The sequence below is a fragment of the Exophiala dermatitidis genome (assembly GCF_000230625.1).
Source record: "Exophiala dermatitidis NIH/UT8656 unplaced genomic scaffold supercont1.2, whole genome shotgun sequence".
Lineage (NCBI taxonomy): Eukaryota > Fungi > Ascomycota > Eurotiomycetes > Chaetothyriales > Herpotrichiellaceae > Exophiala > Exophiala dermatitidis.
In genome coordinates this window covers 4,004,786-4,022,953 of record NW_008751647.1, presented here as the reverse complement: position 1 = coordinate 4,022,953, position 18,168 = coordinate 4,004,786, and the positions used below count along the sequence as shown (strand labels likewise).

The 18,168-nt window shown below is 52.0% G+C and overlaps 7 protein-coding genes across 7 annotated transcripts; 1 reads left to right on the top strand and 6 right to left on the bottom strand.

Moving 5' to 3' along the window:
- Positions 1-1,285: 1,285 nt before the first annotated feature.
- Positions 1,286-2,540, bottom strand: HMPREF1120_02906 (aryl-alcohol dehydrogenase AAD14; the record flags this gene model as incomplete). Its single annotated transcript, XM_009156954.1, has 2 exons — positions 1,286-2,266; positions 2,349-2,540. 2 exons carry the CDS (start codon positions 2,538-2,540, stop codon positions 1,286-1,288), a joined length of 1,173 nt encoding a protein of 390 aa, XP_009155202.1.
- A 935-nt stretch (positions 2,541-3,475) lies between these two features.
- HMPREF1120_02905 (uncharacterized protein) lies at positions 3,476-4,678 on the bottom strand (the record flags this gene model as incomplete). The annotated part of the gene is made up of 1 exon (XM_009156953.1): positions 3,476-4,678. The coding sequence occupies one exon, from the start codon at positions 4,676-4,678 to the stop codon at positions 3,476-3,478; it is 1,203 nt and encodes a 400-aa protein (XP_009155201.1).
- Positions 4,679-5,407: 729 nt separating this feature from the next.
- HMPREF1120_02903 (L-lactate dehydrogenase (cytochrome)) lies at positions 5,408-9,665 on the top strand. The gene is made up of 2 exons (XM_009156951.1): positions 5,408-7,765; positions 7,861-9,665. The coding sequence occupies exons 1-2, from the start codon at positions 5,968-5,970 to the stop codon at positions 8,019-8,021; spliced, it is 1,959 nt and encodes a 652-aa protein (XP_009155199.1). The 5' UTR covers positions 5,408-5,967; the 3' UTR covers positions 8,022-9,665.
- On the bottom strand, positions 8,398-9,306 carry HMPREF1120_02904 (uncharacterized protein; the record flags this gene model as incomplete). Its single annotated transcript, XM_009156952.1, has 1 exon — positions 8,398-9,306. One exon carries the CDS (start codon positions 9,304-9,306, stop codon positions 8,398-8,400), a length of 909 nt encoding a protein of 302 aa, XP_009155200.1.
- Positions 9,666-10,216: 551 nt separating the features above from the next.
- On the bottom strand, positions 10,217-11,638 carry HMPREF1120_02902 (uncharacterized protein; the record flags this gene model as incomplete). The annotated part of the gene is made up of 1 exon (XM_009156950.1): positions 10,217-11,638. The coding sequence occupies one exon, from the start codon at positions 11,636-11,638 to the stop codon at positions 10,217-10,219; it is 1,422 nt and encodes a 473-aa protein (XP_009155198.1).
- A 1,077-nt stretch (positions 11,639-12,715) lies between these two features.
- HMPREF1120_02901 (uncharacterized protein) lies at positions 12,716-14,998 on the bottom strand (the record flags this gene model as incomplete). The annotated part of the gene is made up of 1 exon (XM_009156949.1): positions 12,716-14,998. One exon carries the CDS (start codon positions 14,996-14,998, stop codon positions 12,716-12,718), a length of 2,283 nt encoding a protein of 760 aa, XP_009155197.1.
- Positions 14,999-16,478: 1,480 nt separating this feature from the next.
- HMPREF1120_02900 (uncharacterized protein) lies at positions 16,479-17,558 on the bottom strand (the record flags this gene model as incomplete). The annotated part of the gene is made up of 1 exon (XM_009156948.1): positions 16,479-17,558. The coding sequence occupies one exon, from the start codon at positions 17,556-17,558 to the stop codon at positions 16,479-16,481; it is 1,080 nt and encodes a 359-aa protein (XP_009155196.1).
- Positions 17,559-18,168: the final 610 nt, after the last annotated feature.

The window sequence follows — 18,168 nt, the reverse complement described above, 5'->3', positions numbered from 1 at the left end:
TTGACAGCCGCGGTTGATGTCTTTTTGTAAAGCACTTGCTTTTTCTTGAATAATTGTATGTGACTTGAGAAAAACGTTGGTTTGAAGACGGCGATGCAAACTCTTTGTATAGAAAATAGAGAAAACATTTATCAGGGAAGGGTGATGGAACACATGTGTGGGTGGTAGGTGAATGGTGGACACTCACCCTCGGATTATATCATCATCCCGCGGGGAGACAAAAGTCGAAGTTTGGAGTCGCTTTCGGCGAAAATTGACCCGGCGGGGAATTCGCCGATTGTTTGCCGGTCACGTGCGGGAAGCCTTGGCGTGTTTCACGTTTATGCCCCTTTCATTTGCTGCGGACATCATGGGCCGTTCTTTACCTCAACACTACAATGCCTTGAACATGGTTGATGAGAAAAAGTACAGGTTGCACATGTTCACCGGATAAAATCCAAGGAGGAGAAGCTCCTGTCACAAGGTAAGATGGACAGTAAGACAAGATCGCGTCCACAGACGTGCTCGCGTGCTCCAAGCGGAGGCACCTCACCATACAATAACCTGCCTGCCTCGTAAGGGAAGAATGGTCTCGCACCTGTGGTCCAGAAGGGAGGTTTGAATTCTCCATCTCGAGCCGGCAGAGTCCTTGCCGAAATGTTCATGTGAAGTCAACGTCCCATGAAAACACCCAACAATTTCATTTCCTAGGGTGAGCCTGAGTTGTGACCAAGCCAATGACAATGATACTGCGACAAGAGAAGACTACTACAACTGCAGTGCCACCAGAGTGAAACATCACCACTAAACAATACTCGCAGCAGGCAAGTTGTTTTCCTCCGGTAGAAAAGGACCCACCACGGGATTCAAGAGTCATCCCTATTTCGCCAGCCTTGTCAGAGTGCGATCCCGATCCGGCTGGCCGACCTTGTGGCAGTCGACTGACACCAGAGGTACAAATAACTACGCTGCCAGTACCTGAAGATTGTCTACATAGGATCACGACACGATGCGCCCACACACGGACAAGTTAATGAGATCAACAGTGAAGAGTCAAGCAGATCGAACTTATCGTGATGGATTTTCAACTGGAATAAATAGGCTAATATCCTCTATGACTACCTGGTAATTCTTGCTTTTTTGGGCGCTTGCTTTTACTCGTTCCAATACCAGTGGCAGGTACTGCAACAAGAGCGCTTAGTCTTCCCTTCCATCCACTGGCAACCTATCATGAGCAGCACTTCTGCACGGCATACAAACCCATCCATACCCAACCAGCGAGACCAACTTGTCCAAGCAGACTCTTTCATTCATGACCGATAGGCTTTGGAGCCTTGACAAAAGCAAACTGAGCGCTCGACGCCAACAACCCAAACGGCTTTCCCGTAACATGAGGATCCGGCCCAATAAAGTTGCTCGGGAATCCAATATCGAACGGGACAACACTCTCCAAATGCTCGATTTGCTTGTCCGTCAATCTAATGCTGAGCGCCTTGATATTGTCCCTAAGATGTTCGACCTTGCGACCTCCAACAATGGGAAAGACGTTTGTAGCCTTGCTCATGACATACGCCAGGGCCACCGCAGTGATAGAACAATTCCCATGTTCTGCAGCGACTTGTTCAAGAGCCTCGCTGACTTTGACCTCGACTTCCGTCTGTTCAGACGGACCAAACGCGGCACGCAGACCTTCACCTTGCTTCTTGCGTTCCTCGAGAGCTTTTTTAGTTTGAAACTTACCACCGCCCAAGACATCCCAGGGCGCCAAAGCCATGCCGTAATGTCGTGCCATAGGGATGATATCGCGCTCAAAGTCTCTGAGCATCACGTTCCAGCGACCCTGGTAGACGCTGAAGGGTGTCTTGTTGTGTGCTTTGGCATATTCGTTGGCCGCACTCACGATCCAGGCGGGACTGTCGGAAATGCCTAGATACAAAACCTTGCCCTGCTTGACTAGGATATCGAGCGAATCCATAATCTCCTCGATTGAGGTCGTGTAGTCCCACCAGTGAAGATACAACAGGTCGATGTAGTCGGTGCGCAACTTCTTGAGTGAGTCCCGTAGACTGAGGTGTAGGGATTTCCGACTGTTGCCGGAGTAGTTGACCGTTTGGGGTTTTCCGTTCGGTTTCGCCGGCCCATTGTCGTAGTTGCGGTATGGTGTCGTGTACTTTGTCGCCAGGACGATTTGGTCTCGGTTGCCGCGGGCTTCCATCCATTCGCCAATCCATTTCTCCGAGTCTTCGTCTTGGTAGTTGTTGGCCGTGTCGATGAAATTGCCGCCTGCCTATATGATAGAAAAGACAAAATGTCAGATAGCTGTGGGGTGGTGATATATATTGGCGTTAGGCGGGTGTATGGGTTTTCACCTCGAAATATGCGTCGAGCAGTTTGAATGATTGCTCTTTGTCCATGGTGCCCATGAACCCCTTCCACGCTTCGCCGATGCTCATGGCGCCCAGCTGCAATGGCGACACACGCACTCCGGCTGTGGACGATAGGATGCGATACCGCCCGAGCTCCGTCGGGGGCTCGGGGGCCGGGTTGAATATTTCCGTCATCTTGGAATCTGTGTTATGATGGTCTTTACTTCACGGTGAGGCTGGTTTCTCAAGAGTCGTTCGCCTTCAGTCAGATACTATGGGAACATGTGACAGCCAAAGTGAGGTGCGATATAAGTAGATAGGTAGATATGATATTGTACTACCACTGCAGGCTGGTGCATCGCTTTATAGTGACATCATGGAAACCCCTCACGCCTGAGGCTGAGGGTCGGTACAACAGAGCTTGAACGGAGCCCCATGCAGATGTTTGACAAGAAGACACGCTTTTTCGTGCAGGGTTGCACTTCACTCACCGCTTGGTGGTGGAGGACAGTCCGGGTGTGCCGGGAAGATGTAATGCATATGTAAGCTGCATCAAACCCTTGTATGGGTCCACATTCGGCACAGTGTTAAATGCTAGCTCCACACCAAATTATGCGGATGTGGGAGGCATGCAGGCTTAGTTCTCACGCCATCTGCAATGACTCGCGTAGCGACGGTCTTGTTATCAGTAGTCTTGTAGTCCATATTCCATCTTCGGGCGGTAAGAGTCAGACAGACTTGGGGCAGCCGAGTCAGCGTCTTCAGAAAGCGACCTCCGGGCTAAAGGCGGATGATTCCGCAAGCCTCTCTTGGCCCTTGTGATGTTCGACCAGAAGTCCAGGAGTACCGATGTGGGCAATCCCCGGAGACTTCTTTTGGTGGGTTGAGTTCGGTTGCAGCGCAAAGATAGTGTTCGTTTGGAAAGCCGCAGTGAGGATAGATCGTCCGATATCAAGTCGACGAAGACACCAGCAAGCTCCTGAGATGCGTCTCCGATATTGCGAAGAGATATGCCGGCTTGAGCCAAGAGTCAGATTCTGCAATCCTGCCAGCTCCCAGTGAGCCACATGTGGACTGTGCGGATCTTGCAGGACATTCAACATGCGTGGCTGTTTACCCTTCATCGTCTTCTAGCTCGTTTCAGCTCCGCCCAGCACAGCGGACAAAGTCCCACAAATTGCGCAAACGCTCCCAATAGCAATCAGCGACCAACATATAGACTTGTTGAAGAGATCATTCTTGCAGGACTCGCCGCCGCAAACCCTGAGATAGAAACCCGCAGGTAAGATGATGCATATTGTGATGCAGAGTGCTGACCCCATAAACGCAATGACATCGTCAAAGTTAGGGACCATGATTGCCAACATGAGTTCCAGTACATTGCACGAGGCGCCGACAACAAAGCGGACGATTCCATGCTTTCGGTCTGCTGACTCTTGCGCCTTTTCTCGGTGGAGAAGAGACACGTCCAGCTTTCTGTTGACGGTGTCCATGAGCGGCCTGTTGATCAAGGCGATCTTTGTAACAGGGACCACCGCGACGAGCGCCAGTGTGAGAACCGAAACAATACGCGGATAAGCGTCGAGTTCCAGAATGTTTGACGTGATTTCAGTAAGAACGCCGTCGCCGAACATCACGTATCCAACTGCAGCTATCGAGAGGGCAAGGGAGTAAGTGATGCTGTAGGTGTACGCAAGCGCCTTGGAGTACTTTTGCGGATGTCGCATGTCTTTGTAGACGGCGGGAAAAATGCTGTGGCCACCCCAGGGAGCCATAAACAAGCCCAGTGTTGCCGGAATAGCTTTCCAACTGGTAGGAAGAGCTCGAGTGTGTGCGAGGTGGAGAAGGGAACCCGGTGCATCAGGTTTTGTCAGGCCGGTCGAGACAAGGAGAGCGAGGATTCCAACCACACAAAAAATGCCGATGGCACTGCTGACGCTCAATATCCGCAAAGGGGCGAAATTCAGCGGGATGAGGCTGGTTGCAATGATGATTTTCCATGTCGTCACACTCAGCATTGGAGCAAGTGACCCAACACTGTCTGCAAAGAGAATAACCAGCGCGACATTAGCCGCGATGAGCTCGAAAACAAACAGCACTTCCACGAAATGCCGCCCGATGCTGCCAAATGCCATATGTGCAATATCGCCATAAGTGACGGCTGTGGGATCCCTGTCAAGACATTTGACGAGAAGTTTGGCAGTGTAAGCGGTCACCACTGCAGGTAATGTGAGAAGAACCAGGCCAACAACCCAGCCGCATTGCTGAAGTCCTAAAGGCAGCGCAAGGATCCCGACGCCGATGAGAGTGTTTGTGCAGTTGAAGATGGACATTGGCACAGTTGATCTGCCAGAGATAAACTGGGTCACTTCATCCCTGGGGCTCAGGAGGTTCTCCTCAATAAGTCGGACATATGTTTCAGCGGCATTTTTGCCCAAGCTGAAAGTAGGACGACCATGATGGCTCAAACCGGAGAATCGGCGATGATCAGACAGCTTTGCTCCACAGCCTATAGCTCCATAGTTCGGCCAATTCGACACCTCTTTGTATGTAGAGCAGGAGGCTGCCTCGTCACTTTGAATTGAGGTTTGCTCATTCAAGCTTCCAGCGACACTGTTCACTGTGGAGCATAATAAAGGCTGGTCCGGGCAGTCGACCGGCTCAAGAAACCGGCTCGCCCTCTGCAATGCTTGCGAAAACTCGGTGATACTGTTCGGGTTCTTCATACCTCACAGAGATACCAATCCAAGCAATGAGAAAGCAATATATGAATGCCAGACATGTACTTTCCTTACAAATGGGCACAAGGAGTGATTATGGTGGTCCGCCCTCGAAATGCCGCTGGTTGCACGCGCAGGGCGTTGCAAGCAGAATGACTGGCGAAGATGCCAGACACGCGACTCTTTTATCCATATTATATCAATGTGCCAGGAGAGATTTGTTTACCTACCTAGGTATCATCGTGCATCATTTGACTGTGGCAAAACATGGCGTGGTATCAATTGCCAAAAATTTTTGTTGGCTGGCCTTGGGTGTGTGCCGACAATAACCGGCCGAGTCTCGACCGGCAAGGCTCGCAGTTGGGAAAACTGTGCTACGACTAGGCTGCGTTCCCTGCGGCGACCGTACATTTGCGAATATCGAAAGGTCATCTTAATTTCATCCTTCTATCCAATATTTGAAGCAACGGATCCCTCAACCATGAAAAAGTTCGGATCCGAAACGTACGCTACATCTGGCTCAGCCTTGCCAAGAGCATCAAACATGACACAACTTGAAGTGCACAGAATCCAAGGCATCTACTGGATTGACCCCAGCCCAGATCATGTTTTGGAAGGACAGGCCACACTCTGCCTGTAGGGACGGTAACAGACAGGACCTCCTACCCTCGAAGATATCAACAGCGATCTCCTGACAAGACAGCCTTGCACGTGACGGGGTTTTGTGGCTGCCACAACTTGAAGTCTCAGAAGTCTGAGTCGCCCCAAAAGACTCACTGGTCAACCGGTAAGCCTACCCCTGAAGTCTTTATCGCCGGAGAGACCATGGAACACCGGCGTCGTGACCTGAGCGTGCTATCATGGAGGTTCCTGGACGGCAATGAGGAACGGCATCTTCCTTCATGCCGCCTCGGCCCAACCAAACAACGCGCGGGCAACAACCCGCACAGAGGACCAACCCGCTAACCCCCCAGTGGCCCCCGCAGTGGAATCGAACCCTGGGCACTGCAAATCGGGGGTTTGTGATTACAGTAGCAAAAAAGCACCGCACAAACAGCCGGCTCCAGATTTTCCCCCGGGCTGCTGCCCCCACGCGGCCCCGGAGATTTTGGGGTTTGCGAAAACAAATCCAATGGGAAAGTTCGCCTACCGTAACAAGCGAGTTTTTCATATCTCTACGACAAGTATTGAAAGTTGTCTTGTCAGGCACGTACTCCCTTTGTCAAATCTGGTCTCGCTTCGCCACGCATCTTCGTGCGGGCCCTGGAAAAACAAACTACCAGGTAAGCCTAATACAACACACGCCATTGACGCCAAACCAAGAGCCCAAGATGGCCGACCAAACCAGCAATGCAAATGGACCAAAGATATCCGTGGAGGAACTCAGCAAGCACAACGCACCCTCCGACGCCTGGATAGTGATTGACGGCACAGTCTGGGACGTGACCGAGTTCGCACCACGGCACCCTGGGGGCGTGGACGTGATCCTCGAGTACTTGGGCCAGGACGCGACGCGGGCATATAACGAAGTACATTCACCAAGCCTAGTGAGTCGATACCTCGACAAGAGCAAAAACAAAGGACGACTAGACGAGAGCACCATCACGGAAGCATGGCGGAGGAAGTTGAACCAGGCTCAGGAGATTGAGAACAAACCGTCACCGTCAACGCACGATCAGACCGAAACTGAACAGAAACAACCACCACTAGACTCGATCATCAACCTCTACGACTTTGAAGAAGTGGCCAAGAAGGTGGTATCACCCAAATCATGGGCCTATTACTCCGGTGCCGCCAACGACTGTTTATCCCTAGCGGCCAATATCGACTGGTACCGCAAGATCTGGTTCCGGCCACGAGTCCTTGTTGGCGTGAAAGAAGTCGACACCACCGCCACCGTTCTAGGCGAGAAATACTCCGTGCCGATATTCACATCGCCCGCCGCATTGGCAAAACTGTCCCATCCAGACGGCGAACTAGCCATGGCCAGGGGAGTCGTGTCACGCGGAACAACCATGTGCGTATGCAACGGGGCATCATATTCCCTAGCCGAAATCACCGAGGCCATGCCGCCCATTTATCCCAAATTCTTCCAACTGTACTTCAACAAAGACCGACGGGCCACCGAGACTTTGTTACGCGAAGTCGTCTCTCTCAAGCCGCGCGCGATATTGGCCACGGTGGATTTACCTGTCGTTGGAAAACGCGAGGCTGACGAACGGATCAAAATTGACGCCACGTTCAAACCGTCGCGTAACGTTCAGGGAGCATCTGTTCTGCCCAAGGACAATAAAGGAACGGGTCTGGCGCGTGCCACGGGATCCTGGATTGATCCGGACATTACGTGGAAAGACATCAAATGGCTGATTGAGTTTACGGGTATACCTGTCTTTGTCAAGGGTATTCAGTGCGCCGCGGATGCGCGCAAGGCTCTCGAGGCCGGATGTAAGGGGATATATATTTCGAATCATGGCGGTCGCGCCGTGGATACCGCCCAGCCGTCGATTTTGACATTGTTGGAAATTCAGGCAAATTGTCCCGAGGTCCTGGAGAAGATGGAGGTCTTTATCGATGGCGGTATACGTCGTGGAACGGATGTGCTGAAAGCTATCTGTCTTGGTGCCAGTGCTGTTTGTCTTGGTCGTCCGTTTCTGTATTCGTTGGTTTATGGTCAGGAGGGGGTCGAGAAGGCGATTGACAGTAAGTGTGGCAGACCAGTTATTAACTACTTTCCCAACGGCGCCGACAAATTTTGTCATTGTGAACACACTACTAACACTTTTGTTCTTGCTCAGTTCTCAAAGATGAACTCGAAACTGCAATGCAGATGGTCGGTATCACCAGCCTCAGTCAAGCACATCCGGGCCTGCTCAATACCGCCGACATCGACCGCTTCGTCTACCGCGGCGATGCACATCCGTGGGCCCGCAAAATTGTCAGACAGGTCAAGTTATGAGTCAATCTGCTGCAAAAGTGTCGACACCTTGAACGTACAAGATGGCATGCATGTCTGTTGGTGCCGTTAGGCGTGCCATAGGTACTAGGATATACCTACCAGAGTTATACCCGCTCTGCTTAAGTCCTGTCCCAAATACAGCCAAGCATGATCATGGATCTCTGACAAAATAAACTGATGGCCCCTGTTCAACTTGCATCCCTCTCAAATTCTCCCAAGGCCGTCGGTCATTCTGTGTTGCCGCATTTCCTTATTACCTCATGTTCAGTTCCATCCCATTCCGCGTGACTCGCGACTCGACCACCACCAAAGTGTCACCACACCAGCAGTACAACTTATCACCATTACCACCTTGGGCCACGTCTAGCCCCGAGCATCACTTCCCCACCGAAATCTGAAACTCGACCTTGATATCGACAGTACCCTCGATGACTTTGGGCTCGAAATCGATGCCAGCACCAATCCCAAACGCAGCGTTTGCCGTAGCTTTGCGAGCCGTCTGCTTGGTAAGACCCTTTGCCCAGATCGAGCGATCATCCTGAATCTTGACGGGATGAACATGAACGGGGACAGCCTTTCCCGGACCAGAATTACAATCCTCAGCAATGATGGCGGCATACTTTTTGGCGCGCCTGATGGCATTGCGCAACGCGGTCACGCGCACCTGTTCATCCATGACGGCGGCCGAGTCATCCGTCAAAGACCAATCGATGCCCGACAGCTGCACATAGGGGGTCGCCGACCACTGCACGACGACCTCGCCTAGCTTGACGAAGTCGCGGAACCGGACGTCGATGCTCGTTTCGGCCGTATAGATTTTCCTTTTGCGGACTTTGCGGCGGTTATTGTCGTTGTCGGACATGTCATCGTCAGAATCATCGTCGTCGTCGCTGTCGTCGTCACGTTTCAATTGTTCGGTCCGGCTTGACGTGGTCAATGATGAGATGGAGTAAAAGCTCACGGGTGCATCGGGCGAGATGTGGTCGTTGTCAAGAGCAGTAGAACCACCTCCACCAAAATCTTCAGTACTGAAATCATCCCCAGCAATAGTCGAATGTTGTCCAACAACGGCCCAGTCAATCCGTGGACAGAGTCGGTCTAGTTCTTCTTGAAGGGTGTTGGCGGTTTCGATGACGTTCTTGGCCACTTTTTCCTTGTCGTACCCGGAGTCGGAAATGTCGACGGTGAGAGAGGCCCGCTCGGCCACTTTGCAGATTGTTGCCCGGCCATCGATGATGATGGTTGTTGCCGTACCGCTGGTAGAGGTGGTGGGAGTTGCTGCCATGGTCTCGGTTGACTTATCTTGCTTTTGCCCTTTGTTGTTTTTTTGTCGTGTGTTTGGCGGTTGGCTAGCGAGTGAGAGAGCCAGTAAGAGACTGAGCTGGTGGAAGATAGAGAGACAAGCAATGGGTTGAGGAATCCAAGAGTTGGGCTTGAGTAGGTACGACTCGTCAACCTGGGTAATCAGCGCCTTACTCTGTCTTGTTGACCGGGATCAAACACGTCAAGTGATTACCTAGCTCTGTCGATGATGGTGGAAACTCGGAGGTCGAGCTGAAGTACCAGCTGAACTGAGCTGGGAAGTCTAATTATATAGGCCATGTCGTCGATTCAGGCTACCTCGCCCCCATCCTTGGACCTGGTACCTTACCTGCTGGAGCTAGGCCGTATGGTTGCCTGATGAATGCTGAGCAGGTTCTTCCTTGTATGTACTTGTGCCATGGGTACTTGGTGCTGGTGCCTGTACCTACCTAGGTACCTAGGGTAGCTAAGACCTCGCTAAGAGAAGCAACAGCTACGACCTCGTAGGTAAGAGTTGTCAAGTTGTACAGAGGGTGTAGAGTCGTAGTAGGAACATATAGGTCGTCCTCCGTGTCCAGGCGGCAGGCACCGCCACGAGGATCGACCATATCGGCGTCTTTTGGCCTCCTAAAAGCCCCGACTTACTAGTACTGTGGGCTATTAGTGGCATCAAAGGAAATATGCTTCGGCCGCCCGTCTGGAGTACTAGTAGTACCAGCCCAGGCCCAGGGGGTATGACTGTCCGCAGCATACTGACCGACCGACTGAAGACATAAACAATAAAGCGACTGTATAGCTGCCTGTCTGACAGGTCCAAGATGTACACCAACATTGAGTCACAGCAAGTATAGTGCCAGTATATATCTCTCTTTCCCTCCCTCTCTGTCACTCTCTCAGAGCGACGCCCTCGCCGGCCTCGATCCAGCCATATACTCCCTCGCAACATTGTCCGTCCTAGCCATCCTATCCGCCGTGATCCAATACGGCGCCGGCACATCCGTCTCCTCCATCGACCTCACTTCACCCCTCACCAAAGCAGCAATCGCCTTTGCACAACCCAAGATACGAGGCATACCATGTCCAGTGTATCCAGCCAAGACATAAACCCCCTGTTCATCAGGCACCTCGCCCACCCACGGCATCAAATCAGCCGAATATCCCATAACACCAGTCCAAATATGCGTGACTTTCGCTCCTGAGTCTTCCCACCCATGAAACAGCCTCTGCATATATCCGTCAAAATACCCAGCCGCACCAGGAATCAACTGTGAATCATCCGTGTTGTTCTGCCAATAGGCATCATTGAGCAAGACGCGCTGCTTGGCCCCGCCGACGACAATGCTGCCGTCGGTCCGGGAAATCAAGTAGTCGTATTCCTGGGGGCCGAAACGGATGGTGTATGAGTTGTTGAGATGGGGCGCTGGTCTGTTTGGATTTTCTGGGACCGCGATTCGACAGGCGATTCCTCTGGCTGGAACGATTTTGTCCTTGAATTCAGGCAGCAGGGCAGGCAGATATGCGTTTGTGGCGACGATGATTTTGGATGTCTGGATCGATCCGCGGGGTGTTTTGACGATCCAGCCACCAGAACCATCACTGGCTCTATCAATCCCCACAACAGGCGTATGAGTCTGCACATTCGCCCCCATATCCAAACACCGCCTCAAGAGATGCATGACCAGTTTATACGGCCACAACGAAGCAGCCGTATGGCTAAACGCCACAAGCGCCCCCTTGACTCCAGACACCTGTTCCGCCTTTTTTTGGTCCGAAATGAAATGCAGATCATCCGGAAAGCCGTACCCCCGCTTCTTTAAATCTTTATACGCCGCGACCGTGGGTTCGGCTTCGCGACGATCCAAAAACACACCAATCGCCCGAGTCAACTCAAAGTCGCAGTCGATGTTTTCCTTTTCCACCAGCCTCTTCACATCAAAGACCTGCTGGATTTCGAACGCGGTCAGTTCTTGAGCGGTCTGTGGACCGTATCGTTCCTCGTTCTTCGCCTCGCTGAAGTACGGGTTGGGCAGGATGTGGCCGCCATTTCGGCCCGTTGCTCCTGAACATGCATCGCGTGCTTCGAGTATGAGCACTTTTGGTTTGCCTTCTGCTTTGGCGTTGGAGTTGAGGTCGGAGTCGGCGCTCTCATCTTCCTGTAAAATGTAATATGCCGCCGCGGCGCCGCTGTATCCTGACCCAATGACCACGACGTCTGCCTCCTGTGGGAGCATCTCTGTCGTTCGGTGTTTGGAAAGATCGGAATCCGACTCGGACAGCCAGTATGATGGCATGGGGTTGGGGTGGGGGAACGACATTTTGAAAGGTCTGGTCTCTTCACTTGGCTTCACTTCAGATCCTCAAACTTGACTGCACTTGCACAGTATGTGCAGTATATATATAGCGGTCGCTGATTTGTTCTGTTGCAACACCACCGTCATGCACAAAACCGACCGACGATGTGTTCGTCCTCCCCACCTATATAACTTACCTTAGTACTTTTATCCCTGGGGAGCGTGGTGTGTGTCTTGTCAATCACAATTGACAGAAGGCGTGGCATGGCCGGATATCTCCACGATGGTCTATCTCCAGGCAGCCAAACAATGTTGTAGTTCGGCCTCAAAGTGGATTGCTTATCATGTCACTACTACTACTACTACTACTAACTGCATCTCCAACCTTGAAATCGCGCCGAGTGGGGGATTCGGACGATCCATTTCCGAGGTTGTCCAAAAGCTTATACAAGAAGCTGGCTGGCACTTGACCCGCGTTTAAGTTAGTTCAGCGAACCTACCTAACAATGAGACCAAGGGTTGACAATTCGTAGACGCGTACAACGCGCATAGCTGAGGTAGCGGGTGCCATGCAAGCCTGCCGTTGTGCATTATTACATCCCCTACAAACGGTGTATAACGCCTGCAACAAACACCTCGATTCGTTCCATTGCAGAAACATTGGAAGATGGAAAATCATGCAAGGGAAATTTACCCACCACTGCTAACATAGTATGTAGTACTGGCAATTGTCCGGGGAGTGAAGCAACATAGGGCATTGGGGCCTGCACGTCACTCATCCTGCCAGCTTCGATGCCGCCACGAGCTGAGGTTGGAGTACTTTATTTTCATTAATACGACTCATGAGGGTCGATTACGATCCGATCCGAGGTTTTGAACAGCAATGATGATATCTCACGGTCTACTAGGTTTGGCGGCACATCTTTTCGCTGTACGCCACTCACTAGCTTCAGATCAAACAATACCTATGGATGTTGAGTACCAGCAATGAACAAGCCCTAAATGCAAAAGCTTCGCTTTGCTGCCTGCCTCAGCGACGTGATCGTTTTCATATCCTTCATCCTTCATCCCTCATAGATCATAGATCCTCATACAGTAACATCACCCCGCGCTGCTCCTGCCTGCCTTGTTGCTATTTTGATCGTTATCATGGTTCTTCTTCTTCTTCAGCCCGAGAAGGCTCGAACTCCTACTCCGACCACCTTCAGCCTCAGCTGTCATGGCTCTGACCCGCTGACTCGAAGGCGGACTATCGATAGACGATGAACTACCCTCGAGCTTTCCGATCCGGGCGACCAACATGGTATTCTCCTTCTGCAGTTCGCCGATTTGACGGATATAGATTTCTTGCTCTTTCTTCAACAAATCGAGCTCCGCTCGGGCCTCGTCTCGCTCACGAATCAGTCGAGCCTTTTCGTCTTTGTCCTGTTGTTTCCGCTTCTTCTCCTCTAGTTTCTTGGCTTCTTTCTGCTTCTTCTGCTCCAGCTTGGCAATCTCCTTGCGGTGTTTCTCCTCTTGTTTCTTCAGCTCTCGCTCATGCTTGGCCTCGGCCTTCTTCAATGCTTGTTGTTCTTTTTCTGTGTCTTTGTGGGCTTGACTGATTATCTTTTCCTTCTGCTGTTGGAACCTTTCTTCCAGGGCAGCTTTCTGTTCTGCTAGTTTTGCAATTTCCTTGTCATGTTGTTGCAGGAGTTGACTTTCTGGGCGACCCGAGAGAGATTTGGACGACACCGAACGCGAATCGACCGAGCTGATGTGGGAATCCGCAGATGCAAACGACGTGTTGGAGATGGTGGATGCCGCATCGTTGTTTTCAGTCTCACGCTTGGCACTTGCCTGTGCGTCAAGCCGGGTCGGGTCATGTTGTTCATCGGATTGCGTTGGTTCAGCTGAAGACCCGGATCTGGGCGTTGCAATCGGGAGATGGTCCCGGACGACCTGCGGTGCATAAGCGCCCAAAGTTTCGGCCACAGTCCCCAGTAGATTTGAAGGAGATGCAGGTGACTGTTGAGAAGATTCATCGCTGCTTTTTCCTTCCGATGCCGTTTCTTGATGTGCTCTTGCGTCTGTAGCCGATGCTTGTGACTGGTCATCAGCAACGGCCGAAAGGCTTCCTTCCTGTTCTCTGATCCCTGCAAGAGTACCGTTGGCCTCCCAGCTTGCAAAGCTCTCCCGCCGGTTCGCATCAGGCCTCGACTGACCCCTTTCCGAAGGGTCCTCGTCATCATCTCGTTGACATGCCCAGTCCAAAAACTTGACGGCGTCCGCACAAATGCTCGCTGGTGTGCCTCTTTCCACCATCCACCGGGGCACACTGCCGCCGGGATCACTACGTGTGACCATGATCCATTCCACAGGATTTTGCTCGGGGTCATAGTGTTCACCCGCATCCTTGCTTTTCTGTGGCTCGCCCAGAACGCCCACCGTTGCACTCCTCTTTCTGGCTCCGGGAGACAGTGATCGGGCAGCCGACCGCTTATTGTCGACTGTTAGATGGCCGTTGTCGTGTTGCCGCTCACCGTCATCCTTGTGTTGCTGAGCCGGCGTTCGTTCTTGTTCGCGACTAAGCCGTGACAAATCCGTGGATGAAGTGGTGCTTTTGAGCTTTCTTGGTATTTCCCGAATGAACTCCACGGATTCATACTGTCCTCTAATGAAACCGTCCCTAGGTTGTGTCTTCGGGTGATTGCAAGGTTTGGAGATGATCATATAGTGCCGTGGGGATAGTTCAGGCTTCTTTTCAGCTTCTCCATGGGGCTTGAGTGCCCTGGAGGAAGTGATAAGAAGTGTGACAAAGTCTCTGGGCGTGGTCGGCCCCGGGAATTGGGCGCTGAGCTGATAAACCTCGATTTTGCCTCGATTTGGAACCGTGATCTCTTCAACCCTGGTCTCCGCGCCGATTCCTCTGATGTTCCCTTCGCCAGGAGACCCTTTTACATCTAACGATGTGGGAAATTCTCGCTCAAATGCCCGCTTGAAGCGACTGAACCCCAATCCTTCATGCACACTTCTCCTAGCAAACCAAGCCCCTTTGCCATCCTTGCCCGGACATTTATAAACAGCCAAACCTAGAGGATTTTCTTGTGGCTTAAGCTTGATCTGTTTCCCCCACTCTTTCTGGAGAGCTGCATATTCCTGGGCGGGTGGAGGACTTCGAGCGGGTGAAGCAACGATCTCTGAGGCTTTGGACGCCACTGCGCCGTTTGTACTGACACCATCTTTGCCGAGCGAAGGATCGGGGTCGGGAATAGGCACGGATTCGACGATACATTGGGAATTTTCGAAGAGGTCGGCTAAAAACTGATCGAGTTCGTCCTTTTGCTGCGGGATGTCCGACCAGTTGCAGGGGCCAAGTGCTTTTAACGAGGAATGGAGATCGGCCATGGTCAAAGAGACCCTTCAATGGCTGGTTCGAAGACAGGGAAGCTGACCTTGCAATTCTGAGACGTTTACAGAGTTGTCAAGCTAAAGCCATGGTGGAGGAGGAGGAGGGGCACGAGGTTCAATCAACCGCAGATGGTTCGCCTTGGGTACTTGTAGTATCCCAGGGAAGCGCGTGACGGTCAAGCGGCAGAAAGTGATTCCAACTGGAGATTCAGCAGAATTCACGTTGCTGGCAGAAAGTAGAGAAATTCTAGTAGTTCTGCAGAGACTTGAAGTGCAGTGTCACTGGCTATGGTGGATGCATTATTATGCTGATACTATCACAGCTTCTATGGAGATTCTATGCAACTTGAACCTTGCTTGTGCAGGCCTCGAGTTTCGCTATCGTCATCGGCACGTCATTTATTGGGCTCGTCCGCTGTGCTTCTTGTGGCTTCTGTGGCGCCTGTGGCTCGTGTCCGCATTATTATTTTACAATTATTTTATGCTTCATCATGATCTTCATCAGATGTGGACCGATCACTCCACACTCCGCACTCCAGATCTCCTGGGAGAGGATCTGATCCGAAAAACAAAACTGGCGAAAGAGATATCTGTATTTATTTGGATTATCTTTATGTATGGGTCAATGACCTTCAATTGCCAGCATCTGATTCCTCTCCACTCAGTGGATGTGAGGCTTCTCCGGCACCAGGCCGAAGACATAGGAGATGATCCTATGAACACAACACGCCCCGGGATGAGAGCCACTGAACCCCTATCGTCAACTGTGGCCGGTCAAGTCACGGACAAGACTGGCCATTGCTTCTGCCACAGGCATCAAAGCAATGTACGCTGACGAAGGCGTCCCGTGACACTCAACCTGAGTTGTGCAATTAGGCGACGGGCGTTCCATAACCTGATGCAATGCCGCGCCACCTATGCCGTCGTCCACGCAGGGATGTTTCCATCCAGTGAACAACAAGGCCCCGCATGAACTGGTAAGCCAACCCTGACTGATGAGGTCCTGCCCCATGCAATACGAGTATGGCAATCACCACGGCTCGTAAAACTGAATATCCCGGCATATATCCCCCGTTTGCAAAGTTGCCGCGAGGCATTCCAATCTTGGGAAAATGTGGGACGGTATCCAACCCAGGGATATCATGTATTCCAACCAGCCGACCTGCCGCTGTGCTAGATTGCGCAAAAGGGACAAAACATGCAGACAAAATAGACAAATCAAAATGCGCAACGCTTGCTGAAATCAGACTTCCTTCCAATCATCCCCAATGTCCCGTAACAATGCAATGCGTAGTGGTATCCTTGTGTCGCTAAATGTCAATGAACAACTCCTGATGCAAATGCCGACGAGTTCAATACCCATGTGTGCCGCCTGCTGCCGAAAGTGGACAAGTGGTCGGGAGGAATATCGGGCTCTCCGCCATTATTAGACGTGATATCGTGTAGGCTGGTAACAGCCTGACCGGACATCCATCTGTCACATGGCGGTTGCATATGGCATCGTGTATTCCTGATATCGATCCCAACCGAATGTACTCAGGCTCGCAGAGGTGCTGCAGGGCTGTTGAGCCAACATGCTGGGAAGAGGCAGTGGCTGGAAGGAAGAGACTGCTGCCGGAGAACTGTACGCCGGAGAATTGTACGCGGGAGCACTGTAGAACTGCGGTGCGCTGAACGTCGCCGAGGTGTAAGGTTGACTGAAGGAAGGAGTGGGAGATGGCAGTTGTATGTCGTGCATACCCACACTCGCCCAGATATTGTGGCTTGAGTCACACGACGAGACCGGGCTGGGTGTTGAGGGGACAACCTTCCACGGCTCAACGGGTGCGGACTGGAGTGATTGCAGATGCTGCGGTGGCCACCACTGCTCCGTACACGTGGAACTCGGCAGCAGGGGAGTTGGCCGGATGACATCGACAATCTTGGGCGGAGGAGGCAGAAGTGGCACATAGAGGCCCATGATGGCCGCGCGAACTTCTTCACTCCGGCTACACAGCAATTCTCCCGCCCCTTCCTCCTCCATGCCCTCTAGAACGAGAGCACTTGTTCGATAGACAAACTTGTTGGCGGCTTGTACAAACTCCTCCTGAAGTTTCTTCAGCTGTTGCTCCTTGTCCGACCAGGTCCAGGTGTTGGCGGCGGTATCGACCGAGAAGACTGACTTGTGGTACTCGACCAGCGAATCGATGGTGTCTGCCGTCAGTTTCAAGGCGACCTCATTCTGCGAGACCATGTCAACATGGACTACATACGCCTCGACATGGATTAATTGGTAGTTGAACAAGGCTTCCACTAGCGGATTCGAGTCTTTCCGCAACTCCGTCTCTGGCGCTTTAGGCACCATGATGGAACATAACAACCAGATGGCGTTGGGGGAGGAGAGAGTCTCGGTCAAACATCGGGTATGTTGGAGGACACTGTTGAGAGGACGCTTGATCTTGTTGATTCTCTTCAGCGTGGCCGTCAACCATGGTTCCACCTTCGTGTTCAGCACAACGTTGCACGTCGACCGCGGCGCAAAAGCGGCAGCAGAAGCAGGTAATAATATCGTCGGCATTATGATTTATCTTTGTGGTTGAGTTGTTGGGGCGACTTTCAACAGGACATTCGGGGACAAATAGAAGGCTGACCAGCCAGAAACAAAGCGGAGAGAATAAAGAGAGGAGGGTAAATAGAAGTCAAAAAATGTAGGCCGTCGCCCGCCCAAGGATATTGTTTGCGCGCCTTGTAGAGAGAAAGAGTCGTGGGTGAGGTGTAGATTGAGGGTAGCGGCGAGAAGAGGGAGGGTGGGCGGCTTAAGCGGGGAGTGACGAAAAGGGCAAGGAGAGGGTCGAAGGAGGAGAGAGCCGTACCTTATATCAAGAGACAGAGAGAAAAGAGGTCATGAGCATCACTGATAGGTGGGAGGTGTGAGAGCTAAAGATGGGACCTGGCCGGTCAGGCGCAGTAGGCGACATGCAGAGCGATGGAGCCGTGCAGCGGGCGAGGCGACAGCAGCCTGGACGGAGGAGGAGGAAAGATGGGAAACTGCTCCATCAGGGTTTGCAGGGAACTGCAGTGGCAGGACTAGTCACGCTGGTACTCACAGGTACTGGTATCCCACTCACCTAGGTACTACTACTACTGGCACTCAGCCTGGTTGTGGGCGGTGGGCGAGGAACTGTCGG